This window comes from Mustela erminea, chromosome 12 (genome assembly GCF_009829155.1).
Source record: "Mustela erminea isolate mMusErm1 chromosome 12, mMusErm1.Pri, whole genome shotgun sequence".
Taxonomy (NCBI): Eukaryota; Metazoa; Chordata; class Mammalia; order Carnivora; family Mustelidae; genus Mustela; species Mustela erminea.
The window spans coordinates 91,321,606-91,344,914 of record NC_045625.1 but is presented as its reverse complement, the minus strand read 5'-3'; the positions used below and the strand labels follow the sequence as shown (position 1 = coordinate 91,344,914).

The window sequence follows — 23,309 nt, the reverse complement described above, 5'->3', positions numbered from 1 at the left end:
AGGCCTTGGGACAGTCTCGAGCCGCCGGCCCCTGCCCGTCACTCCACGTGCGGGGAGCTGTGCGACTTTGCGGCCTCTCCTGCGTCACATCCGCACAAGCCGTGGAAAGGCCGAGGGCCGGGTACCCTCCAAGAGTTGGTGTGACCGCCTTGTTGGCTTCCAGTGCCCCGCCGTGTGCTGGTCACAGGGGGGGGCCTGGGTCACCTCGGAGGGCTCAGAAGGACGGCCCTTCCCTGCAGGGAGGGCCGCGGTGCTCCGTCGTGTGGACGCGCTGCACTTTCTTACCCATTCAGGCCTGAGAGGACCCTTGGGTCGGGGAAGCGTCTCCCGTCCTCCCGTCTGGGTCCTGTGGCTGGTCTATTGATTAAATTAACATAAGATATTCGTGGGAGAAAAGTGAATTTAGCTTTGTACCTACGGGAGTTCCAAAGATAAAAAAACTGTAAGAAGTGACCAGAGGGCAGTTGTCCTACGTGCCCGATGAAAAGACAATCTGTTTGTGAGGAATGGACAGCACAAAGGGGTTTGGTCTCGGGGTGGCGCATCAGTGGAGTGGGGAGGTCTCGGCCTGCACAACACTCTGGGCCCCTGTTCTGCACCTCTGGCCCCGAGGCTGCCTTCCGCTCCCGGTGCAAGGGGGCATGCTTCCCGGGGACGTATTTTCCTGCTCCCGGCAGAGCGGTGCTGGCCGTTCTCACGTGCCGCGACTCCACACTGGACAGGGTGCACGTTTTGGGGCAGTGTGTTCTGCTACCCTGGGATGCTCTCAGCTTTCGGCTGCCGTGAGCCCTGCTGCCGGGAACGCGGTGTGCACATCCCTGTCGGAGGCCCTGCTTCCACGTCGTGTGGCCGGGCTCTCAGCCTGTCTGGACGCAGGGATCCGAGGCCTGCTGGGGGTAGAGGCTGCAGAGAGGAAGCCCTGCCGGCTGCTGTCTCGAGGCCGCACCTGCTGTGGTCTGGGGCGTGCGTTTGGCTCTGTACTTCCAGGCTCACCTGTCACAGGGTAGTGTCAGCCCGCTTGGCTTCTCCGTGTGGTGGCTCCCGTGGCCGTCGTTAGGAGAGAGTGCTCGAGGGCACCTGCTATGTGGGTCTCAGCGTTTCCGGCTCTCACTAGGGCGCGGTGAAAACAGCTTCCCCTTAGATCGGGGCTGCCTGGTGGGCGCTGAGCCCACTCTGCCCCCCTGACCCCTGCTTCTGCTGTCCTTGCAAAGGCCTGTATGCACTTGGCACCGGGTCACAGGCACACGGGACTGTGGCAGTCACTCAGGGCTTCCTGTCCCGACTGCGTGTGCTGTGGGACGGGCTCGGGTCTGCCTCGCACGGGGTGACCGGCGTGGGCCTCAGGGACATGGTGGAGGGACTGAGAAACTGAGGCGGGGTTAGGAGCTGTGCGTGGCCAGGGTCGGCGGCCCTGCGCCTGGCAGTCGGGGGACGGCTGTGCGCCAGCCCTCTCGCTGTGTGGGCGCTAATGGCCCTCATCTCCCCAGAGGCTCACACTCCATCCACTTACAGACTCCAGGATGCAGGGGCAGCCACTCCCGGGAGCGGGGAGGGCCGCTTGATTTCTATTCTCCGAGAGACAGCACGAGCCTGGCTGAGTCACGCCGGCTGGTGAATGAGACAGAGCAGTCACTTGAGTGCCGGGGAGCGCAGTGTCCAAGGCGGCCTGGGCCCTGCCCCCACCGTCGCCGCACAGGCCTCCCTTTCTGGGCGCTGGAGGCGAGGAGTGGGGATGAGGACCCCGGGCGGCTGGGCGCTCTGAAGCAGGGCTGTGCCGGCAGAGGACGCCTCTCCCGGCCTTGGCTCTCTGTGCGACCCGCCCTCCCTCCGGCCCTCCGTGGGTCTTCCCCCTCCTGCTGCGTGAGAGCGTGAGGGTTGGGTGCCTGCGTGGGCCCGTGTTCACCTGCTCTCGGGGAGCAGGTGCCACTCCGCCCGGGGATGTCCTTTAGGACAGGACCTGAAGGGCGGGGGCGGAAGCGGGAGAGCCCCGAGGGCGCGGGGGAGGTGGTTTTCCTCCGAGCCGCAGGCCAGCTCTTCCTCTCCAGTGCCCGCGTCTTCCCGGGGGAGAAGGTGTAGAAAGATCACCGCAGGAAACCTGGTCTTCTTAGGGCTCCGCTGCCATGGACCTGTCTCTGGAAAGGCTCCGCCGGTGCCCTAGCCCTTCCCTGTTTAATCCTATTGTCAGTGGGGGGAAAAGCCCACCCGCGCTTTGAGGCCAGCCTGTCTCCCAGCTCAGCCCCTGAAGGGAGCGGGGAAGTAGCCGCCGTGGTCACACCGCTGGGACCCCAGCATCCAGCCCCGACACCCTGCCTCATGTGTGTCCCTCTCGGGGGTAAGTGGGCGGCCAGGCCCGGTGGGGCAGGGCACACACGTGGGGAGGGGAACAAGGCGTAGACGCCAGGACGATGAAGCCACAGGTGGCCCCATCTGGCGGAGGGCCAGGAGGGCGCAAGTGCCCCCCAAGGACAGCGGGAATGAACTCCTGGGGACGGGGCTGCCTTCCCCTTCCCGTGGGGTGGCCTGAGAGACAGAGAGTCTGGGGAAGCTACTGATACTTGGAAACGTCGTGATGTTTTTATAAGAAAACACAAAAAAGTACACTTTCTGACGGGAACACTGTGAGAAGGTGCCGCACGGCCCTCCAGCCCCTGGCCCGGAACCCAGCATCGCACGCGCCGGGGCCCCTCGTCCGCCGGGCTGCGGTCACGGAGGTCACGGCGCGGCTCTCGGGCCTCGCAGATCGGGTGCACCGGGTACCAGCGAGCTCAGCTGAAAAGCCGCTAGTGCCCGCCGGCGTCCGGGAGCCCGCCGAGGCCCGCGCCGGGGGCGTGGAGCGGGCGCCACCCCGGGCCCCGCTGGACGCAGCGTCCCTGGCGGGCCTTGGCACGAGCGAGTCTACCCGCACGGGCTGTTCTAGCCTCTCCTCGCTGCGTTTGATAATATACGCGTCGGTCCGAGCGTGTCGGCGAGCACTGGCCCGCAGTCCGCGGTGCCTGTCGGGCGGGCTGGTCGTTGTTTATTTAGCCGGGTCCCGACCGGGGCACGTGGGCGCTCTCAGTCCCTGCGGCGGAAGCGGCGTGGACATGCACATCCGTGTGAGTGGGCGCGATTGCTGAGGCCGGGACCAAGCAGGCGGCGTGTTCGCTGGACTCCTCTGGGAAGCCGGCTGACTGCCCCCCACCCCCCGGCCCGTGCTGGCGTCCAGGTGCCGCTCGAGGTGGGGAGGGGGTTTGCAGCTGGCGGCAAGCACCCCCTGGAGGCAGAAAATCGCTTCCCCCTGAAGATGGAGGGTCCCCAGCCTGCTGACGGTGGGTCTGTGCAGGGGGGGTGTGTGAGGGGCTGCCCAGCGTAGCTGGGACAGAAGAGAAGTGGCCCCCTGGGACCCGGGGGGGTCTCGGGCAAGCTCGGCAGGTGTAGTTTCGCATCCGTATTTCAGAAAAAAACCCCATCCGGGTCTGAAATTTTGTGAGGAGTGTTCTCCCTGTGGCTGAAACGTTTCTAGAATCTTCTGTCACCTGGGACTGTTATACCCTAGTTTTTGCGTCCAAGAGACCACCAAGGAGCCTACACCGATGCAGTCACACGCGGGTTTATTCGACAAGCTCAAGCTTGGGCCCAAGTGTACCCGACGCAGCGGAGTAGGGACTTGGACCCGGAACCAGATTACAGTCCAAGAGTTTTTAAAGGCAGAGTAGGGGTGGACTCGGCGGTGGGTGAGGACAAAGGGGATTAGGGATGGCCTAAGTCACTAAGGAATTTTGGAAGCAGGGTCTCCAGGACCTTGAGGGGCTAGCTATTGTTGGGAGAGAGGTTATTTATTACCAATAATAAAAATCTTCTCGTGAGACCCCTTAGATGTATATCGGTGGGCCATGTACTTGGGAATGATTCTCGACACTATCTTGGAGGTTTAGAGATAAAGGTTCCTAAAGGGATTGTTAAAGTAGACTTATGGGATCCTGGTCGGACCTGTTGGGGTAGGGGGTCGGTCAGCGAGGATTGTCCTTAGCAAAACCTCAAGGTGAGGGCAGTTGAGTCCCCACGGGAGAGGCACTCTGTCTGTTTCAAGGGCTTGTCAGTAGGTGAGGAATTTTAATGATTTTCTTCTGCCTCTGTTTCCCACATCAGCTAAACCTGAGGTGGGATGGCTTTAATTTTCTCGGCCCCCACAGGGACGTTTTGGGCAGGATTGCCTTCTGAGGCTGGGAGCCCGTCCGGGACAGCCAGGTGTGCCCACCTCCTGCGGGGCCCAGCCGAGCCCCGGTTGGTCAGGGAGGAGTCAGCCAAGCGGGTTTATCTGGGGAGGCCCACGCCTGCCAGACTTAGGACCGCCAGCTGCATGCCTAACTTGGAGCACGTGTGAGGTGTCAGTGAGGAACCGGATGACCTGGGTGGGGCCAGCTGTGTGTAGTGGCTCCATGAGGCCCCTGGGTCAGGGTCACCCACATAGGGGGAACGTTGGCTCTCCACTGCTAAGGACTCAAAAGGCGGTGCTGGGGACTGGGCCGGGGGGCGGGGGCAGACACCGGGTTTCGGGCTCTCCATGCACGGCTGGCCCCTGGTGTGACTTCTGGAAGTGTCTGGGCCTTTGCTGTCTCGTGTGTGAAGGAGGGATCACCACGAGGAGGAGGATGGTCTTTGGCCCATCCGGTTGCTGGAAGAGTCTCTCTAGGAAGCCCACATGTCCCTGGTGGCACGAGGTGACCTGACCAGTTCTTCTTCCCCTCCCCCCCACCCCTCCGAAAGGCTGTGCTGGGATGATGGGGACATGGGGCCCCCAGCTGGGTCTCTGGGAGGGTGGCTGGGGGCCGGGGTATCCCTGGGAGCGGGGGGGCTGCTGGGGAAGGTGAGGCTGGGATCTGCCTCCAGACCAGTGGCAGGTGGTCTGTGCCCAGGGGGATGGATGGGGCGGACGTGGTGGGTGTGGAGGGCAGCCCCGCCCCTCCCCCAGCCCACACATCAGCTTCCTGCTTCCGGTGCCTGGAGGGTCTGCGAGGCCGCACGGCGATGGGTGGGGCCGAGCAGCGCCAGCCCTTAGGGAAGCTGCATCAGCGTGGGCAAGGTCAGAGCCTGGAGGAGCCTTCTGCTTCTCCTCTAACCCTGCAGCCAGCCTGGTGGGATCTGGTTTTCTGCTCTCCAGGGGTGTCCCCCGCCCCGCGTCTGGAGGTAGGGCTGGCCGGGTGCTGTTGGGGTCCCAGCACGGAGGGCAGTCCAGTGCAGGGACCAGACTGTGCTGGTGCAGGGCGGGCGCGGGGCTGTCTGTCTCTGCTTCTCCAATCTGCACTGAAGGGGCCAGACTCCGGGTTCTTGTAGGTACCAGCTCACATGTGTGCATTGTGGGGAGCCGTACCTGGGGCCTAGCCCAGGGCTGCCCCCTCGCTGCTGCCCCGTAGCCTCCTGGACGGCCCTGCCCGCACATGGCCTTTGGACGACAGTTGCAGGGCAGGCCTAGGTCCCTCCCCGTGTCTGGCACACAGTGTCTCCCCTGTCCCCAGTAGAGACGTGGTGGTGGTGCCGCTTTGGGGTCTGAACCATGTCCTTGTGTGGTCACAGGAGGCAGAGTGCGTGAGTAAGGCAGGCCGGCTGCATGTGTGCTTTGTGAAGAGGGGTGCCATTCCTGAGCGGAGACCAGCCCCCCCAGGCTGCATCCTGCCCCACAGGGCCCTGTGCAGGCCAGCCCGGCCCTGTATGTCCTCGGGGTGAGGACGGCAGGACAGAGGCAGTGCTCTGGAGAGCTCAGTCCTAGGCGATGGCCATCAGGGTCGCTGCTCGGGGCCACCACGCATCCCCGAGGTGGGGGCCTTGCTCAGCCGGTTTCTGTGCTAGGACATGCCCACCGTGCTCCCCGGAGGCAGCCCGACACCCACGAGTGGGTGGCATGGGGGGTGGCCCCGAGCTCTGCCTGTCGGGAGGTACGGCCAGCTGGCCCGGCTCCGGGACCAGTTCTGCAGGAAATGAGACCTCGGGTCCCGGCACCCGCAGTAGACAGGGCCATGGACACGCGCACACCCCCTGCTTCCTGAGTCCGTGACAGAATGTGGTGCCATTTCCTCAGCCCTTGCCGGCAGAAAGGGAGGCAGGAGTCCTGTATTCTGCCTGGTGCTGCTCTGCACCCACGTTTGGGGTTCCCCCTGGTCTGCCCCCAGGTCCCTGTCCCTGGATGAGGGGCCCGGCTTGCATGGGGGCACCTGGGGGCAGCACCTGGAGGCCTCTCTCAGGCTTGCGGGCACAACCATGGCCCTGCCGTGGCTGCCACGAGCAGGGGCCAGCTGGGGCCAAGCCTCTGTCCTCGCCAGGGATGCAGTGGCAAGGCCCTAGTGGGGGCAGAGGGCGGCCTGGCTTATACTGGTGCAGGAAGGTTCCAGAGGCTCTTGCAGATCTTCCCGTTGATTTTTGGTTCGTGAGCTGTGAGGAGACCCCACGGTGTCCACGCTGCCTGGCTTCTCCTGCACTCCCCAGCACAGGTCCCAGGACGGAAGATGGCTGCTCAGGCCGGCTGGGGACCGTGAGGGGCAGCCAGCCTCCAGCCCACATCCTCCCACCAGAAGATGACATGAGGCGGGGACAGAGCCACAGCCATGTTTCCGTGGCACCCGGGAGGTGACACGGGCCTCAGAAAGGGGACGCCTGCCTCCTGCGGCGTCCACACTGTGGAAAGGCGGGACGCTCTGGGCTGCAGGGCAGGTCACAGGGCCGGCGTCCGGCGAGCCTGGCCTGCGGTCGGGGCGTAGACCCCTCTCCTGTGTGGAGGCTGCAGAGTGGACCCCTGGAATCCGGGGTCCGGGCTTCCCTTGACCTGGGACTTCAGCAGAGGCCGCTCCAGACACCCACTTGCCGTCGGGACGGACGAGAGCAGTTGCTGGGTCCGGTCCAGTTGTTTCAACCACCCCGAGCGGGGGGTTTGCTCGAGGCCAGACCCGCACCGTTTGACGTGGCCTCGTCCCACAGGCAGCGTCGGCTCCTGGAAGCATCCGGAAGACGAGGAGGACCACGAGGGAGGGTCAGTGGGACGGGCGAGTCCGGTCCAGCGTGCGGCTCCCCGCGCTCCCCTCAAAGGTCAGGCTGTGGCGGTGCCGACATCGGGCTGTGCCTCTGTGTGCTGTTTGGAAAGTAGAGATGATTGAGACTCGGGGCAGAAGCCGTGTGCGGGGGACTGAGCGGGGGTCCTCTTGGCAGCCATGGAGACCCGTGCTGTCCGGCCCCTACCTGCCCACAGCAGCCGCGAGGCCCATGGTTGATGGAGTGTGGGCTGGTGCGGTTAGAGCCCGGATCCCAGGGGCCCAGGCTCAACGTGACCAGGTTGGCTGCCAGGCACTCTGCAGCGGCTGTGCGGCCTGAGGGGGCGTTTCTGGGGGTCCCCTTGAAGGGGTATAGAAGCTGGCGAGTCAGAGCAGATGCCTGTGTGCAGGTGGCTGTGCAGAGAGGCCGGCGTGGCAGCCACCGGGCGTGCTGGTGGACCCCATGTCCTGCTGGGGGCCAGCCCCTGGGGCCCTCACAGTGCTTTTGCCCACGGCATGTGCCTTCTCTAATGGGTTTTTGCCAAGTGGAGAGCAGAGGCCCCGTCCCGGAGGGAGGCCGGGTACAAGGAGAGGACCTTGTTCTGGCTCAGCCTTCGCAGACTTGAGCTGGACGGTGGCCTGCGGTCGAGCTGGCCTGGCTCTGGGACCCTGCTGTGTATTTTGAAGGAGTCACTAAAGAGGAACACAGAGAGTGGCATTTTGTGGTTTTTAGACTTAAAAAAGAACTGTCCGCCTAGACCTGGGCTTGTCCGGGCTCCAAGGCCCCTCCTCCCACTGTGGCTGAGCGGAGAGGGTTGCTGGTCGCTCTGCAGCTGGGCTAGGCCTGTGCAAGGGGCAGGAGTCAGGTCCCCTGGTGAGACTGTGCACACTCCCCCTGCGGGCACTTGGCAGGCAGGACACTGCCCCAGGTGGCCTGGAGCATAGTCTCAGCCAGCCCCCGGGGTGGGCACGGCTCCAGACAATTCTGTGAGACCTTCATGCCCTGGCCAACACAGAGAGGAGGAGATGCCTGCTGTGGGCTTGGGGTGCCCCTTCTCTCTGCCCTGAGCTCCTTGAGAAGCCTCCATTCACCGTGGAGCCAGACGCTTCCACAGAGGGTGGTTTCCATCCCTGCCTGCTGAGCTGTGGCCCGCTCCAGTCCCAGGGTGATGGACTGTTCTGGAAACAAGTATACGAATGGTAGGGGACACCAGCTCTTTCACTGCAAAAATGTGCGCCTCGAGCAACAGAAGCCTTCAGCGGGGGGCCAGAAGGAAGTACCTTCTGCAGATAGGCTGTGGTTAGAAGAGCTCCTGGGTTGAGTTTGCTGGTAGTTAAAATCACTCTTTAAAAGTAAATGTTAAGGGGTGCCTGGCTGGCTCAGTCGGTAGAGTGTGGGACTCTTGATCGCGGGGTGGTGCGTTCCAGCTCTCTGATGAGTGTGGAGCCTGCTTTTTTAAAAATGAATTTTAAGTGAGAAATTGGCAAAGATCTGAATGTCCAGTATTATCCTATTTAATTATAGGGTTGTGAATTATAGGATTGTGGGGTTGGAGGAGGCTTGGGAGTGCTGGGTGGCGCCCACGGGTGAGCGCCGTGCAGGAGACCCACAGTGCACTCAGAGGTCCTGCCCTCCCCTCTGGCCAGCCCACAAGGGACACCCCCACGTCCTGGACTTCCTGGTCTCGGTGGCTGCAAGCCTGCCCCTCCTGTCCTGGGGTACTGAGCTGGGATTTCTCTGCACTCACGGCCCCTGGATCTCTGTGCTCTGTGTCGGAGTCCCTTAGATGGAGGTCCAGCAAAGGCCCAATCAGTCAGAAATGATGGGAAGTCTGTCTGCTGTTCACGGAGACTTGTATTTTGATGGAATCGTTGAGTAAGCTTCCAAGTGGGAGCCATATGTGAGTAGCGTACTAGGTAGCGATTCGGCAAGTCTGTATTACTCGGTGCTTGTCACCGTTAAGTGTCCCCATCTGTCACCACGTGGCATTGGGAGGGTTACTGGTGATGTTCCCTGTGCCCTCCTTCCTGTCCCTGAGACTTCCTTCCGTTGTTACTGGGACTTTGTACCTCTTAGTCCCCATCTCTCCCCTCCTCCCACTGCCTGCCCCCGTGACCCCAGTTTGCTCTCTGTTTAAGAGTCTGGTTTTTTTGTTTGTTCATTTGTTTTGTTTTTTAGATACCCGAGTAAGGAAACTGCGTTTCTCTGACTGACTTAGCGTGATCGTTTCTAGGTCCCTCCACGTTCTTGCAAATTGCAAAATGCCATTCTTTTTGATGCCTGCATAATATTCCCCTCTGTGTGTGTGTGTGAGTGTGTACACGTGCGCGCGTGCAGGGTGTGTGTGTGTACACGTGTGCGCATGCAGTGTGTGCGTGTGTGTACACGTGCGCGCGTGCAGTGTGTGTGTACACGTGTGCGCGTGAGGGGTGTGTGTACACGTGTGCGCGTGCAGTGTGTGCGTGTGTGTACACATGTGCGCATGCAGTGTGTGTGTGTGTACACGTGCGCGCATGAGGGGTGGGTGTGTGTGTACACGTGCGCGCGAGGGGTGTGTGTGTGTGTACACATGCGCGCGAGGGGTGTGTGTGTGTGTACACGTGCACGCGTGCGGACACACCCCCCCTTCCTTATCCATGCATCTATCAAAGGACACTCGGGCTGCTTCCGTGTCTTCCCGTTGTCCGTGGCGCCCGCGAGCGCACGCATACACGGGTCTTTGCGGATTCGTGTCTGTTTTCACTGGGTGGATCCCCGCCGTCGACCTGCCGGGCCGTGGAGTAGTTGTGTTGATTTTTCTGAGGAGCCTGCGTCCTGTGCTCCACGTGACCGCACGCGTTCACACTCCCGCCGGGAGGGCGGGAGGGCGCCGTTCCCTTCGTGCCGCTTCCCCAGCAGTGCGGTCGCCCGCCGTTTCCGGAGTCCGAATGGTCCCCTGCTTGGGCACCTCATGTGGTTGGGTGCAGCCACCTGAATTCCTGGTGGGGAACTGGTCGGGATTCTGGGCCGGTGCTGCCCTGCGGGCCCTCGCCACTGCGCCCTATAGCAGCTGGCCTCACGGCGGCCCTTCTCAGAGGTGGGGAGGAGCCTCTTGCTTTGATGCGCAAACCCGCGGTCGGGGTCAGGGGCTTTTGGGAGCTGAGGTCACATCTGCAGAACAGAGACCGGACGCGTGCAGGACGAGCCTCGCCTTCGCTCTGCTGCGGTCAGAGCGGCCACGGGACCGCTGCCTTCGGCGTGGGCTGCGCCTCCCACGCTCCCCTGCACCGTGGGGAGCGGAGGGCGGGAGGCCAGGCCGGAGGGAGAGGGAAGCGCTGCTCTCGCTCCTGACTAACTCCACCTCGGTTTCACAGAGGACTGCTGGGTTCTTTTCCGGTGCCGTCGGAGCAGAAAGGCACAGTGAAGGAGCCGCGGAGTCCGGCAGGACGCCAGCAGTTGTGTGAGGACGTCCCCTGCCCTCCGCTGTGGCGGAACCGAATTACAGCGCGGGGGTTCTCTGTCGAGAAACGAGCGTAGACACGTGTAGAGAGCCGGGGCCCGGGACCGGCTGTCAGCGGGGCCGGAAGTGTCTTTTTTTTTTTTTTTTAGTCAGGAACCATGGGGCTCAGAGCTGTTTGGCGGAGGGCAGAGGCGAGGTGCGGTGAGACGGGGCTCACAGACACACAACCTGCCCTCGGTGCTCAGCGCCGTGAAATTCGGAGGAACGCGAGACGCGCCTTGTCCGACCCCAGAGCAAGCAGCTCTGGGCGTGACAAAGGCTTAACTGAATTTCCAGAAGAGAGAAGTTTTTCAGTTTCAGATTTCTTGGCATTCAGGTTGTTTGTGCAGTTCTCTTGCAACGCGTGCATCACTTTATTTCCCCGTGTTTTGGGGAGCGCACAGGTGGCCTGCCCGTGCGAACAGGTAAGCCCCATGGTTGGTCACACTTGCCCATCGCCTGTCCATCGATTGTGGCAACACCTCCCCCAGCGTTCAAACAGAAGATGTGGGTCCTGGGTGCTGGGAGGGCATGGCCTCGTCGGGGGGCGCTCCCTGGCGTGCTCCTATGCGCTGCACTGTCCAGTAGCTGACCCAGAATCAGACGGTGAGATGGAGGAATCCAAAACCATTTCTGCCAGTGCTCAGGGGTCACATTTGCTCGGGTTCCTGGGACATGTCTTGGGCCACAAGGGGCCCTGGGAGACCCTGGGAGTCATGACTCTGGGAGTCCTAGGTATGGGGTGGGGTGCCGGCTGTCTCTGTGCTGCGGGCGTGACGGGTCCCACTCCGGGGGTGCTGTGTGGGAGAGACAGTGTTGGCTTCCAGCGAGCACCTCCTACTTCTCAGCAGTCTTCCAGAAAATGGCACGAGTTGTACCAGCTCTTAAAGCAAAAGAAAACAAAACTATATCCCAACCACCAAAATATGCTGTGTTTGATTCTGAGGTTTAGAAACTGGCGGATCCCTCACAACCACGGGACTGGCACGGAAGTCCTCGGCACCTTCGCGCACCTGCCCGGTGCCTGCTGGGGCGGTCATTCCCATTCTCCGTGATCGCCTGTCATCCCTCTGGACTCGCGCTTCCCTTCTGGGGGCTCCCCCCAGCTGCTGGATTTCAGGGAGAATAAGTTCTCGAAGTCACAGATCTGAAACTAACGGCCTGATTCTCTTTTGGCAAATAGCGAACCAAGACTGTGGGCCGTATTGGCGGGCTTACTCTGCAGGGAAGGGACTGGTCAGTTGGGGACCCACCAGGTTACATTTCCTTCATGGGCGCGATTGCACACTCACTCCTCCCTCCCGTTTGCACAAGTGCATGAGTGCCACGCCCATCCCGGGGTCTGGAGGTTAAAAAAAAAAAATGCAAGAGTTTCTTTTCAGTGCATCTGTAGTCGTGATGCTGTGGGTACACACACGGAGGACTTACGTGCTGAAATGGTCTCCTTTCCTGTTCCTTTCAGAGCCCAGATTTCTGAGGACTCCGTCCTGGAAACAACTGAGGGACGTTTCTGGAGGCGCAAGATACAGGTAAAAACATGGTTTCTCCACATGCGTCCCAGTCTAGCACAGCCGACACCTCGTAGAAGCCTCAGTGGGGTCCGGCACACGGCTGGTGCCAGCTGCCTGTGTGCTCCGCAGGGCCGGGGTCGGGACGCGGCTGCTGCCACGCAGGCTTCTGTCCGTGCTGGGCGCCTGGAGTCCCGCGCACAGCCTGCCTCTCCCTGTCCCACGCCTGCCCTACCCGCCCTGTGTTTCTGTTCCGGGTCTCTGGGCTGCGGGCCCCTGGGGGCCCTGCAAAGCTCCAGCTTCTCCTGGGGTGCAGGGGCTTGTCAGCAGGGTCCAACGTGCGGGGAGGGTCTCCGTGTCACCCTGGCTCTGGATTGGGGCCGTTTTGTGATGAATCTTCACATCGACCATGTAGTTCCAGCTGAAAAGGAAAGAGAAATGTCCGTTTCATGTAAAAGCAGAAGGAAAGCCCGCACCCACCCCACTTCTCTTTGTAGTCATTCCTGTCCTGCGCGGATGTGGCTCTGGCCGGCCTCCAGCAGCCCCACTGGCTCCGCAGCCGCCGTGCTGTGCTGGCGTTGGTGCCGGCCGCGGGACCTGCCTGGCCGGCTTGCTGGGGCCGTGTTAGCAAATGCAGCTCTACCTCTAGAGCTCTTGGCACTGTCCGTGTTTACGCGTGGGCTCACACGTGTGTGCTTTCAGTTCCCTGCCCCGTTGGGCCGGGCTGCTGGCCGGTGTGGGTGACGCGCAGAGTCGGAATTCCAAGCCCTGACACTTGCGTTACCAGTATTTTCCCCTCAGGTCATTGATCTTTGATTTTGTTTGTTGATCTCCTTACGTAAAACAAAAAAGTCGTTGGGGATGTTGGGGGAGTTGGGACGACCAGGTCCGTGCACTGAGACTGGGTGAGCAGCGTGGAGGTCCCTGAGGTAGCGCCCCGGGGACGGGCCCTCCTCCCGCCTGCCTTGTGCTAACAGGCACGCAGCCTAGAGAACAGACGAGGCCCCGTCCCCTCCTTCATGTCCATGCGGATGGGACAGACAGGTCGTGGACACCCGGTGGCCCTGGGGGAGGGGCTGGCGCACAGACGGCCTTGGGACGTGCCACTCCGCCCCCGGGCGGACTGGGTGGAGCGTGTGCGCAGGGCCTGGGTTCCGTGAGGTGAGAGCTGTCGGTCCGTCTGGCACAGAGCGGTGTGAGCTCACTGTGTGCGCGACCGACACCGGCCCGCCCGGCACGGAGCGGTGTGAGCTCACTGTGCGCGAGACCGACACCGGTCCGCCCGGCACGCACGGAGCGGTGTGAGCTCACTGTGCGCGCGACAGACACCGGCCCGCCCGGCACGGAGCTGTGTGAGCTCACTGTGCGCGCGACCGACACCGGCCCGCCCGGCACGGAGCGGTGTGAGCTCACTGTGCGCGCGACCGACACCGGCCCGCCCGGCACGCACGGAGCGGTGTGAGCTCACTGTGCGCGAGACAGACACCGGCCCGCCCGGCACGGAGCGGTGTGAGCTCACTGTGCGCACGACAGACACCGGCCCGCCTGGCACGCACGGAGCGGTGTGAGCTCACTGTGCGCACGACAGACACCGGCCCGCCCGGCACGGAGCGGTGTGAGCTCACTGTGCGCACGACAGACACCGGCCCGCCCGGCACGCACGGAGCGGTGTGAGCTCACTGTGCGCGCGACAGACACCGGCCCGCCCAGCACGGAGCGGTGTGAGCTCGCTGTGCGCACGACAGACACCGGCCCGCCCGGCACGGAGCGGTGTGAGCTCGCTGTGCGCGCGACAGACACCGGCCCGCCCGGCACGCACGGAGCGGTGTGAGCTCACTGTGCGCGAGACAGACACCGGCCCGCCCGGCACGGAGCGGTGTGAGCTCACTGTGCGCGCGACCGACACCGGCCCGCCCGGCACGCACGGAGCGGTGTGAGCTCACTGTGCGCGAGACAGACACCGGCCCGCCCGGCACGGAGCGGTGTGAGCTCACTGTGCGCACGACAGACACCGGCCCGCCTGGCACGCACGGAGCGGTGTGAGCTCACTGTGCGCACGACAGACACCGGCCCGCCCGGCACGGAGCGGTGTGAGCTCACTGTGCGCACGACAGACACCGGCCCGCCCGGCACGCACGGAGCGGTGTGAGCTCACTGTGCGCGCGACAGACACCGGCCCGCCCAGCACGGAGCGGTGTGAGCTCGCTGTGCGCACGACAGACACCGGCCCGCCCGGCACGGAGCGGTGTGAGCTCGCTGTGCGCGCGACAGACACCGGCCCGCCCGGCACGGAGCGGTGTGAGCTCGCTGTGCGCGCGACAGACACCGGCCCGCCCGGCACGGAGCGGTGTGAGCTCGCTGTGCGCACGACCGACACCGGCAGCGCCCCTGGCTCCTCGTCTCACTCCGCAGCGGTGACCACCGCTCACAGCTGGGTGTGCGTCCGCATATGCTTCTACGTGTGTCCGTGGGGGCCGGGGGGTGGCACCCTCCCTGGACACAGCGTGGGTCGTCCCACCTGCTACCAAGTGGCCGCGAGCGTGTGGTGCTCTATGCTCACGAGCCCGTCTCCTGGGGCTGCCTGGGTCTCCCGCGTCTGAGGCCGAGCTCCCTGTGATGACAGGACAGCCATTCTGGGGCGGCCCCGCCGTCCCCCAGGAGCAGCATCCAGCCTGGACAGTGCAGTGGTTGCCCTGGAAATGCCAGGATGGCGCTAAGCAGGGGGTCAGGGGCGTGTGCAGGTACACACAGCCCTCCTCCCCAGAAGGAGACAGCGTTGTTGATGGCCACGTGCGCGGGGTCTGGTGGTGCTGCACAGGCACTCGGACTCCTCCATCTGTGGGCCTCCCTGCTGGAGCAGCCACGGCTGGCCCCTCGCTGCTGCCCCGTGCACCTGCCGGTCATCAGGCTCGTGGTCTGACGGCATCACCCCGCTGCTCTCCGCATCTTAGGTCCCGTCAGCGCACGCATGGCACACACGTGCCCACGTTCGGGTGCGGGAATGAGGTTGAGGCATGTCGGGAAGCCCCTACCCCCTGACGGCTTGGTTGTCTCTGCAAGGTGGTGGAGGGTAAGCAGGTGACCTGGCCACTGTCCCCCTGTCCCCCGCCGTCCATCTCCAGGGCTGAGCTCACGAATCACGGTGGAGCTGGGGCGTCACTCCAGGGGACTATTCTGAGTTCTGGGGGGACTGAAGTCCACACAGCGAACTGTTTTTCAGGCACGTGACATGTGACACTGGGAGCTCCTGGAGCCCGTCCTGAGTGGGAGGGGCTGTTTGCAAGGTGATACCGACCCCACAGCCAGCATCAGGGGAAGGAGCCCAGGGGCGGCTGCCAGCCTGGGGGCAGGCGAGGGAGGTGGGGCTGTGGAGTGGGAGGTCAGTCTGGGGACGAGGGCGGCCAGGGGGCTGTGGGCCCGCGGGGAACAGGGATGGGCGTGGGGGGCGGGCAGCCTGGGGGTAGCCGAGAGAACGAAGATGGGCCAGGGCTCACCTGGGGGGCAGGCAAGAAAGGGGCAGCTGTGGCAGGTGCGTGTCCCTCACCTGTCCCTCACCCGTCCCTCCTCTGTCCCTCCCCCTCCTCCATCCCCGTCCCCTCCCCCGTCCCCTCGCCGTCCCCCAGTCCCCCGTCCCTGGCTTCCCCGTCCCTGGCTCCCCCATCCCTCCCATGCCCCCCCCCCAGTCCCCCCCCCGTCGCTATTCCCGGTCCCTCCTCTGGTCTCTCCGTCCCCTGTCCCTCCAGCACTGAGTGGCCCGTCTGCTTCTGGATTTAGCGTCAGTCCCGCCCTCGCTGTGGGGCGTCAGGGCTGGCCCTTCCCGTGCACCCCGGACGGGGTTTCAGCTGCCGACCAGTGCCTGGCCGTGTGTGGCCCGTGACACGTCGGGGCTGCTTCTGCGCGGCCCCGGGGCCTGGAGTACCCGATTCAGAGACCACACAGCCCAAACCTGCGGCCGTCGGTGGGACAGGGTGCCGGCCCCCACGCAGGGCGAGCCCATCCCCGCAGACAGCGCGCGCCCTGCCCTGGCGTCATGGCCTTGTAGCGGCATCGGGGTGAGGACAGGCCTGGCCGGCACGCCTTCGGCAGGAAGGGGAAAGGCAACAAGAAAGGGGAGCGGGCGGCTGAGGCCTGGCTGTGCCCGCTGTCAGTGCTCCCCCAAGGCCCCGCACGAGTCCTCCTTACAGAGTGGAGGGGGCGGTGGCGCCCAGGGCACAGGCATGAGAAACAGACAAAGGTGCAGGGAAGACGCCGTGAAGTCCACAGTGACACCAAGGGCAAGCCCTGCCGCGTGATAGGATTCCAGCCGCATGAGAGGTGACCTCTGGGAAGGATGAGGAGGCAGCCCAGGAGGGCTTCCCGGAGGTGGTGGCTTGGCTAGTTGAACAGAAGTGAGAACTTCCCTCATGCCCTCTTGAGAGGTTCGGTTTGGCTGTGGTGTCAGGAAGCAGCCCGAGTTGGTACATGTAGCTTGCGGGGGCCTTGGGGAGGCTGAGCAGGGGACTGGGGAGGGCAGTGTGGCTCTAGCTGCCTCTTGGCCGTCCCCGAGTGGTGGTGATGGTGGGGGTGAATGGAAGGCTCCAGAGAGGGGCTCGGGCCCACTGGCCTGAGCCTTGCAGGGCCCCCTCCGGGGGAGGGAGGCAGGCTGCTCCGCTGTCTCACAGAAGAGGAAACCCTGTGGGGTGTACCAGTGGCTCTCCTGTGGGGCCTCTTGGGGCAGCACATCTGGGAGGGACGGGGGTCCTGCCTCTGTTCCAACAGCTTTTGGTTGCAGTGCGTCCTGAGAAGTCAGAAGGAATCAGGTCACGGTCCCACTGGCGTCCTGGCAAGAGGCCCCGGGTCAGGGCGAACCCCAGCGTTTGCCCTGCCTCAGTGGTCCACAGCAAGGCCACCCTGCCCCCCACCGCAGGGCACCTTGGGGATGGCACGTGGGGCAGGGTGTGGGGGCCGGGGCACCACCCAGCCCACCCCCAGCCTGCAGCCTCTGCCCTCCAGCGAGCGGCTTCCCAAGGACCCCGAGAGCCCCTAGCCGTGCGTTCTGTGGCTCGGGGACGTCTCGGGTGTGGCTGGAGGGGCAGGGCCTGTGTGCGGCAGGAGGCCGCTGTCCCGCACGGCACGGTCAGGTGTGCATGTGTGCTCCTGCGCGTGCGAAGTGGCCTGTGCGCACACGGCTCAGCCTCCGCTCGGTGCTCCCGGCCTTCTGCCCAGCTGACCTCCCCGGCGGGCCCTACGGGGGCTGGGAGGCCAGGGTCCGAGGGGGCACCCGTTGCCTGGTTCGCACCTTTGCATGACGTCACCGGCAGGGCATGCGCCACATCTGCACACGGGGGAGGCCGGGGAGCTGGATGGACACTCGTCCCGGTCTGGGTTCCGGCACCTGCCCTGGAGCTCCGCTCCTGGTGACGGGGTCGCAGTGTCCACGTGAGCCTGTGCCCTGACCACCCCTGCCCTGGCGTGGACAGAGCCCTGGGCGCAGTGGGGAATAGAAGCTGTGTTACTACGGGCATCCTGACCTCTGACCTTTGTTTTCCCTTCCAGAATCTCTTTGTGAGGCCAAAAAGCAGCACACCGCTTAAGATCCGGGCAGCCTTCAACGCTGGCAGTGGTGACCTCGCCCGACACCTGGGAAATGCGGGTCCTTGGGGTTTACAGCGCCCACCAGCTCCGGGCTGTGCCGTGGCTCACAGACGCCAGGCCCTGAGCAGCGTCCGCCGGGACCCCCACGGCAGCCCCCCCAGCCCACAAGCGTTTGCTGCCCGGGCCCGCTCTGCAGTGCGCAAGGATGTGTGCCCCCATCGGGGGGCTGCTTGCCGCCCTGGCCATGGTATTGGGAATGGCGGTGGCCTTTGCACCCAAGCCCCGGATCACCTGGGAGCACAGAGGTATGGGCCGGCCCTCCGCAGGCGGGCAGGAGCCTAGGGCACGTGGGACTGTTGTCGGGCGCGTTTGGGGACTGCCGCTTAGGTTTCTGAATCCGGGGCCCTGACAGCCTGAAGAGGTGCTGTGCGCTCCCCGGGCGCAGCCGCTCCACATGCTTGTCTGGGGACGAACGGGGCCAAGCTTCCCGCCAGCTGCTTTCCTTTGCTGCCCAGTCTCTCTCTGTTTCCTCTCCTGGGATCTGCGTCCTGAGAGCCCCGGCCTCCCCGGCGAGAGGAGCAAGGGCTGCAGGCAGGGCTGAGCCATCTCGTGGGCTGTCCCAGGCCCTGTGCGCGCCGGGTCAGCCTTTCTCTGCGTGGCTGTCTCCAGCCCGGGAGAATCCAGACAGCAGAGCGCGTGGACACCTGGTCCTTATGTGGAGCCAGCGGTCCACAAAACCCGGGCTCACGGCACTCATGTGGACGCCGGGACGGTCAGACCGATACAAGTGCCCCTTGGGAAAACGCCCGACACGCTTCTGTCCCTGCCAGTCCGCCCGATTCTCATCCTGCTTGACCGTGCAATATCCTCTTGAGAGAGGAAACGTCACTTGTTTCTAACTTCGTGGTGCTTAACTCCGAAATCTGCTGGAGTCAAGGGATATATTTACTGGATTGGATTTTTTTAAGCTTTTGAGTTAAATCACATTTTTTTCCTGAATAAGAAAAGCTTAAATAGTTTACACTCTCATATACTTAATCTGTGTTAAGATGAAACCCACACACACGAGAGTGTGGACAGCATCGTGGTCAGCGGCCGGAGATGGCCGGGGAGGTCACGTGCTTGACGGTCACAGCCCTCAGAGGTCACGCTCCTGGGAGGCCATCTGAAGGCAGGGTTTGGAACCCCACTGGAGGGAGCCAGAACGGACGCTGGGCCGCAGCACTGGTCGAGCACAGTGGCTCGGGGCCTTGCAGGGTTGCGTGGTGCTGGGACTGTCTTAGCGGGTCTGAGTGCCGGCCTCGGGCAGGGGCCGCCTCGGCGAGTGGGTGCACCCGCAGCGCTGGCGACGTGGTGGTGCGCCTGCGCTCAAGCGGGACGGAACGCCCGCCGTGTCCAGGCTCGGGAATGTCCCATGTTCTCTTCCCCCCCAGAGGTGCACCTGGAGAAGTTTCACGAGCCGGGCATCTTTAACTACTCGGTGTTGCTGCTCAGCGAGGATAAGACCACCCTGTACGTGGGGGCCCGGGAAGCCGTGTTTGCCCTGAGTGCGCACAATGTCTCCGAGAAGCAGCATGAGGTAGGGCGTGGCCGCAGACCTGCCCAGCATTTTCTCCCCGACTCTGCCCTGGGCCGCTCCTGGGGCGTCAGGCCCTTTCCTGGCCACGCAGCCTCCTGCCCTCCAGCCCGCAAGGGGCCTGTCCCCACAAAGCCACCTCCTCACCCTGCCTGCCAGCAGCCTCTGTCCTCCCTGGGTCGGCCACTCACCCATGGGCCTCTGTCCTGCCCTCTTGGACTTTTTACCTTTTCTTTATGGAAAATCTCCGGCCCACACAGGAGTGGAGAAGGTGGGCCCGAGGCCGCCTGTCCCGCTTGGCCCCGGGGTCACCCTCCTCCACCCACGTCCCGGGGCTCTGCTCCCTCTACTTGAAGCAAATTCCCAGACACACTTTTCATCCACGAGGGGTTCCCAAGGTGTCCCCTTCCTAAAGGAAAAGACTCCTTTTTGTCAGAATTAGGAAAATACCACAGTCTTATCCCAAAAATGTCACCAAATCATTGTATTGAGATTCCACAGTCATGACGTTTGATTCCAGTTGAAATTGGACCGTCTGTGGGGTGGGCCACTCTGCCCAGCAAGTGTCCGCGTCCCACTGCTGCCCTGGCCCCTCTCTGGGAGAGCCACCACTCCCACGTCCTCGGTGACAGGCAGGCCCCTGCTGCGGCCCTCGGTGCATCTCAGAGCTGCGTCCCAGGACTTCCCGGCTTGGCCTCTCCTCCACGTGGGAGCAGGAAGGCGTCCACAACGGGGTCACCTTCCCTGGGGCCAGTTCCTGTGGAAATAGATCAGCACCCGAAGTGGTGGCCTCCACTAGCCTGTTTTTGATGAGCTCCTTCTCTCTGAAGGGAGGTAGCGGCGTTTGCGCCATTTGGATTTGCAGAACGGCTTTGGAGAGACGGGTCTGAGCCTGTGGGATGTGGCTCCTTCCCTCACCGCCCCCGAGCCCTGCCCGGAGCTCAGACTGTCCCTTCGCAGCCAGTGGCCACTTCTCCTTAACCGCTGGGTCCTCACACCCGAGCCCAGCACTTGGGGTTGGTTTCCTGCCTCTCACTGGGTCCTGTATCCCTCTGGGGCCTGGCGAGCACGGCCGGGCCCATCCGCATTCATGCTCCTGTGTCCTTCAGCATTTTTATCGACAAAATCATAGGCACTTTACCTTCCGAGGGACGCCGCCATCAGCCACGGACTTGGTTCTGCTTTCACGTGTTCTGATGACGACCTCTGTCTCCCTGGAAACGCACCGCTCTGACGCGTGTGCTGGCCGGGCCTTCTGGGAGGCGGGTTCATGCGGGACACTTAGCGGGGACCACGTGCACGGGGACTCGCCCGCTGCTGCAGCTCTAGGCTCTTCCTAAGGGCTGAGCACCACCCGGGGGGCTGTGGCTCTCTGGGCGTCCGTCGTGGGTTGTCATAGGGGGAGACCAAAGACCCCGGGGAAAGCAAGGCAGGAACGGAGGAGCCATTTGCGGGTGGGTCTGCGGCTGCCAGTCCTCTGGAGGGCAGGGGGTGAGGCGCTCGCGGGCTGCCCTGTTCTCCTCACACTCCCCAGGCGTGAAGGGAGCAGGAGCACAGGTCGCGGGGGCCGCGGGAGGGTGGGGGGGCAGAGCTGCTCTCGCCACGCCTGCGGGTACAGAAGACGGCAAGGAGCTGGGTCCACTGTCCACAGACCGTCCCCGGAACCCACTTTGCTGCTTGAAAACACCTGTGGTGTAGCCAGTTGATAAACCATAAAAACCTCACTGTCAGCACTTGACATTTGCTGCGGTTTCTAGCAACCAACAAGAATCCAGGGGGCCAGGCACCGCCGGCTTCTGGGGGAGGGTCTCGGGGGGGGTTCCTCGAAGCCCCGGTCGCTCGGGACCTCGGTTTTGCGTCTGCTGGCCAGGCCTGGCTGTGCAGTCGATTCCGCTGTTGGGGAGCATCCGAGGCCGACGCGGCAGCACGCTCGGCAAACCGTGCCTTCTAACGCCGGCACCCCCTCTGGAACGGGGCCTGTGCGCGGGGACGGACTCTTCTTTCTCCTAACAGGCATACTGGAAGGTCTCAGAAGATAAAAAAGCAAAATGTGCCGAGAAGGGGAAATCAAGACAGGTAATTTCGGTTTCAGGACCCTTGGGTGGCGTGGCCGCAACCCAGCCTGGGTCCCCTCTGTGCCCAGATGCTGAGGCGGGTCTCTCAACGCAGGAGCCCACAGGGCGGGCACTTGGGAAACCCTTCGGTAAAGGTTAGCTTAGTTGCGCTGATTCAGATGGTCTCAAACTTGACAGAGACCATCCTTTCCCGTACCTGTTGACTAAAGGTGTGAGATGCAGGGTTCGGACCATCCCAGCAGCCTGGAGGGGTTGCCGTAGGATTTCTGGATTGGGGGCAGGGACCACATCCCTTGAGAATCTGCCCCTTCCCCAGGAGATACTGGGCACCTCGGCGCACTGGCCCAAGGGTCTACCTCCCTCAAGGCTCCAGGTTACCCCATCACCGGCTGGGCCTCCTGCCCGCATCTGGGGCCGGGCCCAGGCCTGAGTCTCTGAGCGTGGGACCTCTGTCTTCCTCAGTAGCTGGGCAGGGCAGCTGAGTTAAGGTAGATCTCAGTGGTCGGCTGACTTCAAAATCATTACAGACGGGGAAAAAATGTTTCTGCTGCACTGTTTTCTTGCTGAAATCACTAGATGCCAAGCTGCTTTAGGAAATGAGGAAAACGCAGGCGTGGCGCAGTAATCACTGCTGTCGCAGGGAGTGGTCCGGGAACTGAATTAGGCCGAGTGCCCGCCCAGCCCGATGTGGAGGCCGCTCAGGGACAGCGGTCTCTCCTGGCTTCCGTGGGGAGGGTGACTTACTGCCAACCAGTTAGAAATGATCCTGCGGGCAAGCACACAAAAACCCAGAAAATCTTCCCCGAGCAGAGATAATTTCAGACAAAAACCCAGAAAATCTTCCCCGAGCAGAGATAATTTCAGACATATAATCCCAGTACGTTCATTTCAGCCTAAAATAGCGTATTCTTCTATGGCGTCTGGTTTTCTCATGTGGGCACAGCCTCGGGCCCCTCCTCACCCAGCCTGTCCCCAAAGACACTCCGTTTCTGGCCCCGCGCACTGGGGCAGGGGGCTGGGGTCTCCGGGGACGGGGATGGCGGGCAGGATGCCGCACACCCACCGTTCGGGCTGCACCAGGCACGTGCCGAGTGTCGAGCGAGAGTCAACGGGTCTCTCCGGTGGTGGGCGTCTCGGCAAAGGGTCAATCAGTGATGGAGTGAAGGGTCCCGGCCCCTGACGGCCGGCCTGGGGCACCGCAGACGGGTTTGTCCAGGGGCCGGGTCTGGGACCGTCCCCACCGCCTAGGCAGGGCCGAGTGAGCACGTGAGATGGGGGCCAGCCGAGGTGCTGGGCGGGGGACGGCGGGGGTGCTGGTCGTGGCCAGCGGTGCCCTGAGGTCCGGGTGGCAGTGGGGCTGGCAGGTGACTGATGCGTGCGTGTGTCCCCTTGCAGACGGAATGCCTCAACTACATCCGAGTGCTGCAGCCGCTCGGCCCCGGCGCCCTGTACGTGTGTGGGACCAACGCGTTCCAGCCGGCCTGCGACCACCTGGTAAGCCTGGGTGCCCCCTCCCAGCGCAGCGGCGGGGTCCCCGCTCCACAGAGCAGTAGGCTTTTCTGATGGCCAGCAGTGGGGGTGCCTCGGGTAGCTGCGGCCCACTCGCCAGGCTCCCGAGAGCCCACTGGCCCCGGGGGCACCGCAGGGCAGGACTCACGGGACCAGCGGCTGGTGGCACGGAGCTGGCAGTGGGAGGCCCCCTGGAAAGTGAATTGTCGACCTGCATAGCACCGGCACGCTGTGGTCAGGCCTCCTGCGCCCTTCTTGGCCACGTTCTGTGCCTGTGGGGAGGCCTGCTGTGACCTGCGTGCTGGTCTTGTGGACGGGTCAGGACTCTGCTCCTGGTGGGCGTGGTGTGGGCTCGCCTGTGCTACAGGCTGACTGTGTGTCCCCCTAATCCCCCGATGTGAGGGTGTTCGGAGAGGGGACCTGGGAGCCTCCAGAGCCCTCTCTGCACTCCATGGGATGCGGTGGGGGCAGCAGATCCTTACCGTGCCAACCAGCTGGTGCTCCAACCTCCAGAGCAGGAGGGAGAGGGTGCGGCGGCCACTCTGCTCTGGGGCCTTGCCCCGTGCTGTCTGCTGCGGACACCGAGCCTG

General features: G+C 63.6%; 2 protein-coding genes across 7 annotated transcripts in view; one reads left to right on the top strand and one right to left on the bottom strand.

The window, feature by feature from the left end:
- Nucleotides 1–3,894: 3,894 nt before the first annotated feature.
- On the bottom strand, nt 3,895–11,962 carry LOC116570942 (basic proline-rich protein-like). Its single transcript, XM_032308574.1, has 2 exons — nt 11,906–11,962; nt 3,895–7,099 (listed from the first exon to the last, which is right to left on the bottom strand). The coding sequence occupies exon 2, from the start codon at nt 5,417–5,419 to the stop codon at nt 4,481–4,483; it is 939 nt and encodes a 312-aa protein (XP_032164465.1). The 5' UTR covers nt 5,420–7,099; nt 11,906–11,962; the 3' UTR covers nt 3,895–4,480.
- The window catches only part of SEMA4D (semaphorin 4D), a 34,863-nt gene continuing 23,488 nt past the window's right edge, over nt 11,935–23,309 (top strand). For all 6 annotated transcript variants that reach the window (XR_004277606.1, XR_004277605.1, XM_032308572.1 and 3 more), the window contains exons 1-5: nt 11,935–12,006; nt 17,521–17,864; nt 18,993–19,138; nt 21,149–21,211; nt 22,606–22,704. Coding sequence is in view for 4 of the 6 variants with exons in the window: in XM_032308572.1 (XP_032164463.1) it covers nt 17,765–17,864; nt 18,993–19,138; nt 21,149–21,211; nt 22,606–22,704 (408 nt within the window). In the remaining 2 variants the exon portion in view is untranslated. The remainder of the gene's footprint in view (nt 12,007–17,520; nt 17,865–18,992; nt 19,139–21,148; nt 21,212–22,605; nt 22,705–23,309) is intronic.

Excerpts from the sequence above, each read along its gene's own strand:
- LOC116570942 (XM_032308574.1), bottom strand. The coding sequence starts at position 5,419 with ATGTGCGGGCAGGGCCGTCCAGGAGGCTACGGGGCAGCAGCGAGGGGG.